This window comes from Montipora capricornis, chromosome 3, assembly GCF_036669925.1.
Source record: "Montipora capricornis isolate CH-2021 chromosome 3, ASM3666992v2, whole genome shotgun sequence".
Classification (NCBI taxonomy): Eukaryota; Metazoa; Cnidaria; class Anthozoa; order Scleractinia; family Acroporidae; genus Montipora; species Montipora capricornis.
Window position 1 is genome coordinate 41,626,040 of NC_090885.1, and position 12,664 is coordinate 41,638,703.

Genomic DNA, 12,664 nt, shown 5'->3' on the forward strand with positions numbered 1-12,664 from the left:
AACCAGCGTAAAAAAGGGCTTTTTCTGTGAAACCGTTTTCCGTTACGAAGACAACAGTCAATCAAAAAGAGAGCACAATGAAGCAATTTTTCACCAAAAGTTAGGCATTGCCAACTCGAATTTACGCAATTTGACGGCAAATGTGCTGTGGTTCGAGGGCGCGGTTTGAAATCTTGGTTTATAGAGTGGTTTTGTACGAAAAACAGGAAAAAGTGGGACATTGCTGTGGTCTCCCAAATGTCGTAAGCCGCCGCATAGTTCCTGGATAAAGTGGCAATAACAAAGTGCATTTAGCCAATCAGAATCTATTGATTCGATTGATTACCAATTATGCTCTTGATCCCCGTATTAACCAATCAGCGTGTAGTAATTTTGTTCTCTATTTTACAACCAAGGCAAGTTCTCCCTCAGATCGAAGTTGTCTCATCCAAGGTCGCTGATGGTCTTAGCTCAACACATCTTAGTGTGAAACAAATATACTTCCTGTGAATTAAGTCCTATAAGGAAAAATAGTACACCAGTCGATGTTCCAGCTTTTCTTTAGGCACCTGAGTATTATTCACACCTTTACGTACGGATTTCATTCTGTCAAAAAATTTAGAAACTGTAGCTGGTTTTGCTACATTCTGATAGTAAATCATTTCCAATTAACGTTTTTCGAGCTACCTTTGTTCTTTAAATATTTCACGAAAGGCAGCAATGTTTTATAGTAGATCAATGTATCGTTGGCACAAAGTAGAAGATTAAGTTGAAACTGGCGATTAAAACAATACAACAACGTAACTAAAATTAATCACGGTAAGAGCTATCAGGTTAAAAGAAATCCGGTTTATTTCGATATTTCAGTTTAAAGACTTTAAAAACCGGAAACCTGATCTCTTTTTAGAGGCCTAGCTTACATGAATGCCTTGCATCTAATGATATGTGGTCGGAGGAAAAGTTCCCTTCCATTTTTAGCGCTTTACTAGTAAGAGTGGTTAAGCAATGCGTGGTAAGTCAGTGTTGTACAATTTAATGGATCAAGGAAACGCAGTCCAGTGATAGATTTAATAATAACAAAAAAGCTGTGCAGTTTGCTCGTGTGACTCGTTAGTGAGCAAACTACGAATGTTAACAACTGGTTCCTTGTTCCTTGTCTAACGCGGCGCAAGATGGGAAAAACGTTGCTAGTACGTCTGACTTGACAAATAAAATATTTATCACTCTCCGAGAGCAGTGTGGGCAAATGCACACCCTTCGTAAAATTACTTTTACTTGGCTTCTCTTCACTACGTAGAAACCTTCCGACATTTCATTCTTGAAGTATTTCACCTGAACCTGGGCAGTTAATGACCTTGCACCAAGGACTTTCCTGAGTTCGAAGGTAAAGCATTCGAAGTAACTCAAGCCAAGAAAAGGTCACAGTTTCGTAAGTTCGTCTCCTCCAACGAGCAATAGCCCGAACGATCATCGCGCAAGCGGGGGATGAGCGCCCTACATTCCACGCCCGCTTTTTTTTTTACCTGGAACAGGCTAAGCCCTTCGTGTTGATGTAGTGGTTACATGCAGCGTCGGTTTTTCACCTTTACCGTTAGTAGTTCGTGGCCTAGTTCTGCCACTGTATTGCTCTCTTAAAAATTAAATCATTTACACACTGTCTTTCTCTTTCCACCCAGTTGTATGAATTGGTGCCAGTGACACGTTGACACGTTCACCGGGTTTACCCTACCACAGACCTCACCATAGTTTAGAGAGGGGAGGGAGTAACAAAACCGCGTGTATAGAGCGGTTTTCAATTGTGTGTCGAAAGTAATGAGAAATTGCTTTGGTTTTGCATTACTTCACACAGTGATTGGTTCAAAGTTCTCGTGCCATTTTTTCAACCAATCAGAAGTGAAACCAAAACCAGAGGTGGCTCGAGAGTGCTCATTTTCCCGCGCTTTGTGTCCGCTACGTGTAATTACTTCGAGATTTGATTGGTTTACTGGATTGTCTCCGTCCTTTTTGATTGGCCAAAGTAATTACTTTGGTTTTGGTTTTACGACACTCAATTGAAACTCGGTCTAATGCTTCATGCTTCAATTGATCATGATAAGCTCAGGCCGTGACAGTTCTCGTGGTTGTTGAACGACTTTATGTGAGGAGTAAACCTGCAGAGAATAGAAGGACTCAGCACCGCACTTTAAACCCACCCACCGAAGCAACCCTTTATTTTTCGCTTTCCAAACCTTAATATCACATCCTGGCTTTAATGATATGCAATAGACCATTTTCGAATTCTCACGGCTGGACTGGATCTTGCATGAAATGGAGGCTAATGCGGGCAAATTAATTTTTGCCTGCATTAGCCTCCATTTTATGCTAGATCCAGTCCAGACGTGAGAATTCGAAAATGGTCTATTGTATTAGGCCTTAAACACGGGAAACACAGGAATTTTCAACACTCTATTATTTTTACACTTAATTACCTTACAACGGAAATCAATTATATATATCTCAAAAGGATAGGATTATTAAAGGCATTTAAAAACTGAAGTTCTGCTTAAATTAAAGAGGTTTTTGTGACTGTGGAGATTTTAATTGGCATGTTTCCCGAAAAAAGCCCGTTTTTGGTTAACACAGACTTTTGTTAACTCATGCCAGGCTCTTCTAAACCTAGAAACTGGATGATAAAACAAGCTTATAATATATTAGAATATCATGATTTAGAGATATAAAATATGTTGAATGCAAATTCATGCAAAGGAAATTATATTTTTGCTTTTATCCCTAGCAGGTGCAGCGGAATTTTTGCGGCACTAGTCAATGATGACTGCAGAATTTCTGTTTCCCCATTCAGCGACGGCTGCATGCAGAAATTCTGCGACACCAGTGACTGATATTGCTTTTGAATTGATGCGATTGTTACTCATTGGTGCCGCAGAATTTTTGCGGCGACACAAGGCAACGCATGATGACTGCAGAATTTTTGCGGAACCAGTCAGTAGTTGCCTTTCAGTTTGAATTTATTACGTGGATCTGACTGTTGCTTCTTGGCAGTCTATCTTTGCAAATATTTACGGAGCTGCTTTTCAGGTAGTCATTTTTGCCCTTTTTCTCTGAATTCACTGAATGTCTGCAATAATTTGCCCAATTCTCGCACACGAGCATGCGTTTTTACAAACTCCTGAACTGGCTTGTTCTGCAATTCCCAGTCACTTACTTGCATATGATTATGTTACATTGGTTCGTCCTTGAAACGATCGTGCTACAAGAAGACAAAATGCAAACGTTTCTTCTGAAGTAACCCCTGTTCCAAAAAAAAGCCGGGTTACGACTTTAACTTCACAGGTTTGTCAGTGACACAGTGTCCCAGGCGTTCAGAAGGGAGCGAAAAGCACATAAAGAGTTCGAACAGAGGGGCACTTTCTCTCCTGTCCCCTATAATAATTTCCCTCGATCGCTCCCCCAAGATTTTCCCCGCTAGTTTTCTGGATCCAAAATACTGAAATTGTCATAACAGGAGAGATTTTTATTTTACATTTATCCTTTGATAAAATTGATCAATTTTCAGCGTGACACGGATAGTAGCAAACGACCGCTTATTTTCTACTTTTCTTTTTCTCCTTAGCTTAGGACTTGAAAATGGAGCGGCGACATTTGATTGCTGTGCTCGTGCTGTGTCTACTATTCTCTTTCTTGAATGAAGTGTTTGTATCATTATTTCCAACTTTAAGTTTCGTTTTAAGAACAGATTTGTTTATTGCCAAGCACCGTAAAACAATACTCGTCACATTTGTTGGAACACCCATCTCCGTTTCCCCCTTCCTCCAATGTTGATTTCCACAACTACTAGTAGTCGCCCGAAAAATTCTCACACAACCTATAGTTCACCACTAAATTTTCTCCGATTCTTATTGGTTTAAATTGATCACGTGACGCGATAATGTTCGTCCGCGGAGAGACACTATCAGCCCATAGTGCCCGTCCGAGGAAAATACCAGGATGGATAGTAGTCGTCCGCTGAAAATACCTCTGTAAACAAGCGGCCTTATGGAAAATAAACAATCGAAATTGTATTAAGAGGGTTTTTGTTTGTTTTCTTTTTCAAATTTTACATTGGCTGACACGGCTTTCGTCTAATAAAGTTGAAAATAATTCAACATGATTTTTGAGCTGGCGCGCGGAAGAAAATTTAGTAGTGAACAATAAAGACAATAGAGTGTTTATGTCTCGGAACTATCGGTGTGATAGTTGCCCCTTGGAAATTTGATGTTCTTAAAACTAGCATATTTGCCCTCGATGCTTCGCTTCTCGGGCAAATATTTGTTTTAAGAACATCAAATATCCGCGGGGCAACTATCAGCCGATAGTTCCTCGACAGAAACACTCTATTGTTTAAATAGAATTGGGGGAAGGGGGATGTGGTATAAAATACGATCTTGTAAACACGATGAATCTGACCATTGGCTAAGTGTTCCACCACTAAATATGTCTAGTATCACGGTAGGTATCGGAGAGGCTGAACATTTACGCACGCATGCGCTGACGGAATGTTTGAAGACGAGACGAGAAAAATATGCAGTACCTCCAGACGTGGCGCTGGAGCGTCGTACCAAACGAGTCATCCCGGGATTTCGGCCCGTGCGATCGCTTTTGGACGCAGTTGGCCCTTCGCTGCTTTCTGCTACCGACCTCACCTCCCGGTACGGCATTGAGGGAGGGATATGTCGGCCCCTAAACCATATGAGGCAAATCCCACGCCTACTCACAGCTCCAAACCGCCCTTGTCATTACAATTTAACGTAAGATTTCGATGGCTTATATATTCAAGAGAATACTCATTACATCTGTCATATGGTAAGCACTGGAGTCGCAGATTACAAAGTGCACGCATGCATAAAACTTTATTTCATCTCGAATTTCAGAATAATATCTTCGAGACATTACAGCTAACATACATAATATATACAGATACATAACTAAATATTAAATAATATTTAAATATATATTAATCAAAACGAAAGGCCGCTGTACAAAATCCGGCCCTGGATTAGTTTAAAACCAGTAAACTCAGTGGTACGGGAAAAATCAGGTAGCGCATTTCGCAACGTACTTAGTAAAAACGTAAGAAAAAGAACTAAGACCGTAACTGGTTGTTCTAGGTTTATTGAGGGACAGAATGTAATTTCCACGAACATCATGCGTAACAAGAGAACGGGAGAGAAAACGTATTTTTGATATATGCAGGACAAGCCTTTTCTTTCTTTAACTACTTTTATACAATAATGTGAGGAAATTTTGAATGCGCTTATTGCATAGAGATGTAGAGTTTGACTTAAGTGGTACATAAGAGGACAGGTAATCGCAAATATAAATCTCATTACTCTCTTATTTACATTATACCGTTTCTTGGACAAGAAATTACTAAAGGCCAGGCCGAATTTCCTATGATAAAAAGTCTACGTTAACAGCACGCACCTTGGTTACTCCTTAGTATCCGCCTAGAAATCTTCTTCTCGCTACTTTTTCCTCATTTGATAAGGACCAGTCTCCGCTTGCCTCCTTCATGACCCCCGATTCTCATTTCATAGATTTTCTTATGAGTGTGGAGCCACCCAGTCCTACCGGCAAAATACAGCATCGCTTGAAATTTTTAGCTATCAAAGCTTGCTCAAATTGTATCGGTAGGTCCTGGAATTAGTCCACAGAAAGGCCAGAGAGACGACTTCACTGGTGCTGTGAACCGCCATGTTTACAACAGAGCAATTTAGGCGTTCCAGTCTGCATGAAATCATCCCTCACCTCTGTCTCGAGAAGACCAGACACGCACGGTTCTTACGTTACGTTTATGTCCCTGTAGAATGAACCGAAATCTCAACTCCTTGTCAAACGTTGACCAGCATCTTAATATTTTTGGTAGGCTACAATACTCTTCACATTTGTTGGAACACCCATCGCCGTTTCCCCCTTCCTGAATGGGGGAAGGGGGATGTGGTATGAGCTACGATATTGTAACACGATGATTCTGAACATTCGCTAAGTGTTCCAACTAAATGTGTCTAGTATTTTAGTCACATACACATATTTGCACGCGCAAGATCTTTTATCTTTTTTAATTAACGAGCACCAAATCGTCTTGTAAGAATTTGTACTAAAGGTAGAATAAGGGAGGAAGGGAGGGGGGGGGGGGGGGCTGAAAATTGGTCAATATTGGCGTTGCATTGCACTGTAATGCGCTCAACAATAGCGCCTCAGACAAACAGTACCCCGTGTCTTCATAGCTATCCATTTCAGAACAGTCTGCTTCAGTATTGCATTCTTAATGGTTTAGCCTGTCTTCTGAATCCCAGCATTGCAGCTCAGAGTTACTAGTTCTTTCATGCCCTGCATAAGAGTGGTTATTCAGTCCAGAAGGCTCAACTAGCGCCCGCCGCAATGAGCGCGGAGCGGTATGCCCCTATCAGGTTCCCTCAGGTGCCTGTTATGTAGACTAGTTATTAATTTTAATTGGGTTTCCAATTGACTTGACCAGCACGAACGTAACGGAGAATGCAAGCTACTAGACTCACATATCCCAAATTACCCCGTCTTGTCTCTCCTAGACTTTAAAGCTGAATGATTTTTCATTTCTTGCAGGGAAGCTGTTTCCAGTAGAAGATGTCCTATGCGAGTTCGACGTCGACCAGCGCGATCAACTGACTATCAGAATCAACACCAGTCCACTGAGATCATGATTGCTAGAAAAGAGATTGGACCGAGGGATCAGAAGTTTTAATTAAATTTTGTGAATATAGGGAAGACATACAGCGGTGCCAATTTTTTGTGTGATATTTGTCATTAAGAATCACGTAGTGTAATCCATTGATTTAACAAGGGCAGAACCTAAATGTAAATTGTAGCATCTTCTAAATCATTGTCATATCACGCCAAATAATAAAAATTTAGCTTCTACACCTCTCCCATATATTTTTATGCCATAGTGTGCTGTTCTGCTCGTATAACTATATCTAGGTGAGCTTTTCAGGACTAATTTACAATGGTTTTTGTGGGGGACTTTGCCCAGACTGCTTGTTACACAGTTTACAATTTATTTAGCAAGTGAAAGATGCCCCCGACCAGATTAAGGTCAAAACACAACACCGGGAACAATGTCCCCTACTCTCTTAGAGTAGTGAGTGGGTTCTTTAACGTCCCATACTTATTGCATGGTTTCCAACAAGGGCTATAAGACGGGACCTCCGGTACAGTCTTTATCCGAGAAGACTTGAAAGTCTAACCATTTGCTGGTGTAATTATAAAGGCAGCACTTTCTCCTCAGCCTAATATAAGACCCTGAGTGTTGGTCCGGCCGGAAAAGTACTCTCAATCTCCCGCGTGACAGCCCGATGTACAACCAACAAAGCCACTGGTGCGCGGTCAAAAAATGGAAATACTAGAAGAATTTTGAGGGAATCGAAACTTACCCGCACAATTCATAAGCTGATCGTGTCTCTCCGAAAATGCATGCGATCATGATGAAGCTCTACGTGTGAAGAGTGGCAGCAAAATGATTTTGTCTTCGTACAAATGGCATACATGCATAGTTTGAAAACAAGGGCCCATTTCTCGAAAGTCCCGAAACTTTTTTGGGTCCGAAGAGTCATTTGTGAAACACCAAGCGCTTGTTTTGGAAAGTCGATCTTTTAACATGTTTTCAAGGTAACAAAAAGAAAAATGACGGCGAAGTTTGACGACTTAAATCGTCTCCGTTCTTGAGATACAAACGGAATTGTGACACCCGAAAATGGCCCGTAAAGTTTCGGGACTTTCGAGAAACGGGCCCAGGAGTCGTATCATAACTAACTTGAAGTTAAGTACGATGGTCTGGGTGAGTAGTCCTGAAACTACTATGCTTTGGGTGACATTGCGGCAACCTGAGAGGAAGTCATCTTCAACGAAGTTGACCGTCAAAACGTCAGTCAATGTCATCGTAAACGGTCGTCGCTTGTCGTTGCTTAAGGTCCGCAATGGCTGTTTTTATACTAGAGACGCATAATTCGTCTGGGACGAACTTGAGCAAACATTTTTTCTGCATCTGTTAAATTCGTCTGGTATAAAGACGGACACAAGACGAATTATGCGTCTGGACAAAGTACCTACTTTAGTGCGTCTTCGAAAACGCACTAAACTGGATAGTTTGTCCAGACGAATTATGCGTCTTGTGCCCGTCTTTATACTAAACGAATTTAACAAACGCAGAAAAAATGTTTGCCCAAGTTCGTCCCATACGAATTATGCGTCTCATATAGTTCGTCCCGTTTTTACACTAGACGGATAACAAAAGAGACGCATAATTCGTATGGACGGATTATGCGTCTCTAGTGTAAAAACGGCCAAATGATGTTTCGATAACCTGTGCGGAAGTCTTCTTCAGAGTCAACACTAGTCTTCTGGCTGTGTTTCCAACAGGTTGTCAAAACGTTAGTCAGAAACAACGGTCCCTATGTGGACTGCAATCATTGGAAGGTTGAAATTTCATCAAGGCATGTCTTTTCAAGGTTCAAAACATTTTCATATATATATTTTCATTTAGCTTCTCCGTGAGTCTCGTTCAGGTAGGTGAGCTTAAAACTTGTAATTACTTTTTTGTGTCCCTACATTGTAGGTTAACCCCTTTGGGTATTGTAACTTAAGTTCACAATCAGACATGGTTTGATGCGCCTTAAAGTGCAGTTTTAAGTCTAGTATTTTAGTGCTATGTAAATTCTAACTTGTGTTACATAATTTGCATTCCTTAAACCACTTTGTACCAGAGTGGCTTCAAACAATGTCCGCTCATCGAGAATCTTAGTGCTTTTTCGTCAAGGAGAAAGTTCTATAGCAATGAGTTACATTCCCTGTGGAAAAATTCAAATCTAATCAGCGATTGGAAGCTGAGTGGGACTCTAAGCTTCACTTTTCCACGTGAGTACATCAGTTCGCAAACTTATTATACCTAGTGTTGATACCACTAAGTTTGGCCTCCACTCTTTCCGTCATTATGTAAGTAAGTTATTATGGAATTCATTGTCAGATAATGTGCGTACATCGCTGTCTCTTTCTGCCTTAAGGACTGGTTTGAGAACTATAGAATTTGACAAACATTGCTGTTCCTTGTGCGATCAATACTAGTCTCGAAAACTCTTCTTTAACTAGGCATCTCGTATTAACACTGTATGTATATATCTTTTATATTATTGCTATCATCTTATTACGTGTAATATAATTATAATTTATTTATTTATTTTATTTGTAGTTTAATCATGTTACTCCCTCAACTTGGTTTCTTCGGAGATATTAGCAATTTGCTATGTTTAAATTCGAACCAAAATAAAGTCATTAAATTTTGTATTGTATTGCATTGTATTGTATTGTATTGTATTGTATTGCGTTGTATTGTATTTCGGAGTATCTACACAAAATGACGTTATGTTGTTTCAAAGGACACGACAAGGCTTAACTCCGGTTGATGAAATGAAGAAACGACTTCGTATCACCGCCTTGGTGACTCGGCCGGGACACTCCGAGTATTGCCAAGTCACCAGCTAAGGAGTCTACAGTTCTCCATTAAAATGATGTTGTTTGAAACATTTTTAAATGCAGGTTGCTTCATGGTTGGTGACACACTCGTTGTGAAGGATCATTCATCATATCTTTCTTTACCCGCGGATTTTAGATTAGCCTGGTGTATCTATTATCTTCTCGCATTTACCCTCCCAGTCACAGACGACAGACCACAACAGCAGAACTACATCGCCCACTCTTTGCGAATACATAAGGGTTCTTTTACCTCCCACAGGCTTATGAACAGAATAAAACGAACGAGCGAAACAAGTGAGTGTTTGAGAAACGAGTTTATTCTTTCTAGCGAGTGAATTAAAATCGTACGAGCTCACCAACAGTTAAGTAATCTGCACTTAGAAATCTTTCATACTAGTCTTCTATCGACTCCTCTATACTTTCCTGGATAACCAGTTCAGGTTGTTAATAGCAAATGCTAAATATTGACCTCTACGAATAACACGCACTTGAAAAGCAGTATCGCTTGCTGACTATTTCGTTTATCTGCCTTATCTTCCGCCGAGCTGGGCAAATCATCTGACTCTCAATCGAGCATTCTACAACGTGATTGGAATTCATTTTCTCTAATCTCTGAATAGTCCCATTCAGAGCACGAGACATTTCTATCTGTTGTTTTTCTGAGCATGAGGGCCGAACTGGGAAATATTACGCTTGTAGAGAATGACATTGCCGCATTGGTGTCAATTTCCTCATCATGGCCATGCCATCTCTTTTGTTGTGTAGGGGAATCTTTGGTTACATTTTTTACCACATTAGCACAAGGATACATTTTCTAATCAGTGAGCAGAATAATCAGTCAGCCAAGAATAAAGTACTGAATATTGAAAGTGCATTGCGTAATGAGCTATCTCTGACTGAAACTGATTTAAAATCGATATTCCAGATCTCTGAGCAAGGATACTTTGAAAGTTCGAATCTATGCCGGAATCATAAGCACCTCTGTGACCTAATTATGTATCCGACAAAAGATATATCCCAAAGATGCCAAGCATCTTATCGACAGCCTTAGTCGAGACAGTGCGCGGAGGTCATCGCAAGAACGATGGAAGCTCAGGCTCCAAGCGGACCCAAGGAAAAATTATATATGAAGCAGTGAACCAGAATAGCAAGGCACCAGACTCCAGTTGTTCAAAGGATTGATAGTACTATCCACAGGATAAATCACTATCCAGTGGATAGATCATAACGAAACCAATTGCGCTATCCAATGGGTAGTGATTTATCCGCTGAATAACATTATCCTGACCTTTTGAACAAGTCCACAAGCCAAATGAGAGATGTCGGCACTTCTGGGTTATGGGTGGTGCATGTAACTATCTGATGTCAGTGGTTTCACGTTGCTGTTGCAGAACATCGAGGTAACACTCACGCGATGACTTGGAGGCTGACAGTTACAATCCTCACAACAGTTTTCCTTGCTTTTCTTTCGAGGATGGTCTTACACTTTCATTCAAAATGCAACATGGCTTCCGTCGTGGAAAAGATAGTAAGTGGACAACTATAGAGGCTACTCAAAATCTCCTTCATTTCTGGTCTCCGTATAGGTCGGTGCACCGGCATTTCAATTGTTGGGGAATGTTTCCGTTTTCCCATTGGTTTTTAAGAGATTTTACATCAGGAGTGGCACAATTCTCGTAGCCTAAGGAGACCGTTGTGAGATGTACTTTGAGATTAGTATCCGTTTTGAACAATGAAACTACATGAACAGCATATAACAAAAACGTTCACAATTCTAGCTACAATCCCATGCACTCCAGTGCATGAGATGATATGAATGTAAACGGGAATCAATTTGCTGCTCAATTGAAAACGAACAGCTGCACTTCCCCAAAACGGTGATCATAATCCTGATGGAGGTAGCCATGCAAAATACTTTTAACGGCTTTTTAACAAGGTGCGATACGTACGCAAGAAAGGATAAGAGATCGCTTCAGTACTATAGCCAATCGCGAAGCGAAGTGCAGAAAACCTTACACGATCGAGAATTATAACACGAAAACGAAAAGAGTTATATAAGTAACTTTGTTTAATTTTCAGTGCTTGGCATTCAGGGCAGGCAATATATCTGGACCACTGTGTATGGATCTTTGCGAATTTCAATCCTTTGATTATGGAAAGTGTCTCTCGTCAGTACCAAAAAAGAAGATTTACGACGCCAACTGGAGGGGACAAGAAGTGGTGCTGAAAGTCAATATGAGTTGGTTTGAGGAGCTGAAAGAACGTCAAAGCAATGGAGACAACGAAGTTGTGGAATCTTATCAAAATGATGTCTCTACCGCAGTTAAAACTTTGTTTGGCGATTGTGCGCGATGTAGTGAACTCGCATCTTTGTTGATGTTACTTGGTGATGGCAACACCGATGGAAGATTAACAGGTGCGGAAGTTAGAACATTCACCTCTCTACTGCAACAAATCGAACCGATGATGTTAATGGCTTTGAATAACAGCAAACACACAGTGGATTTCTATGGATATTGCGGAGGTCTATATGTAGTTGAAAGAGTTCCTCATGTGGCCGCTAAAGTATTTGAAGAAAATTGGGAGTTGATTGATCTCTCATTTCTCCCTGATGCGATTGAGCCACTGCAGAATGCAATGAATAACTTGGTTGGAACGATTTTAGACGCGGTGATTTTCTTTTTCCAATATCTTTGCGTTGGTTTTGACAATACTCTGCCTTTGATTACAAGTTCTACTGTTGGTCACTTTATTCCTTTTCACGTCCCAAGCAAACATGAAAAATTTAAGCTTGCTAATTCATTGCTAGATGCCACGTTCGAGTTGTCAAACAATCCGTACGGCTTAGTGATGTCCTGCGATGCAAACCTACATAATGTAGGGTACACCTATGACTTCATCATTAAATTCATTGATCTAGATTTCACCTACCCTTATACTTTTGTGAAGAGGCTCCTTAATGGTAAAAACTGTACGTGTGACTTGGACTGCTGGACAGGGATTTCCGAAACGTGTTCCTCACTTTGCAATACAAGGACAGGATCCTGCACAGCGGAAATGCAGTACCAGGATTTATTCATTGTGTGCGAGAGTTTCATCCCCGACATTTTTAGAAAACATAATTTGTTGGAGTCTGATCATACCT

At 40.6% G+C, this 12,664-nt stretch overlaps 1 protein-coding gene across 1 annotated transcript in view; it reads left to right on the top strand.

Moving 5' to 3' along the window:
• Positions 1-8,739: 8,739 nt before the first annotated feature.
• Positions 8,740-12,664, top strand: part of LOC138043172 (divergent protein kinase domain 1A-like) — a 4,194-nt gene continuing 269 nt past the window's right edge. Inside the window, exons 1-3 of the mRNA XM_068889315.1 lie at positions 8,740-8,904; positions 10,911-11,047; positions 11,599-12,664. The exon at positions 11,599-12,664 is cut by the window's right edge and continues 269 nt beyond it. Coding sequence (XP_068745416.1) covers positions 10,934-11,047; positions 11,599-12,664 — 1,180 coding nt within the window. The 5' untranslated portion in view covers positions 8,740-8,904; positions 10,911-10,933. The remainder of the gene's footprint in view (positions 8,905-10,910; positions 11,048-11,598) is intronic.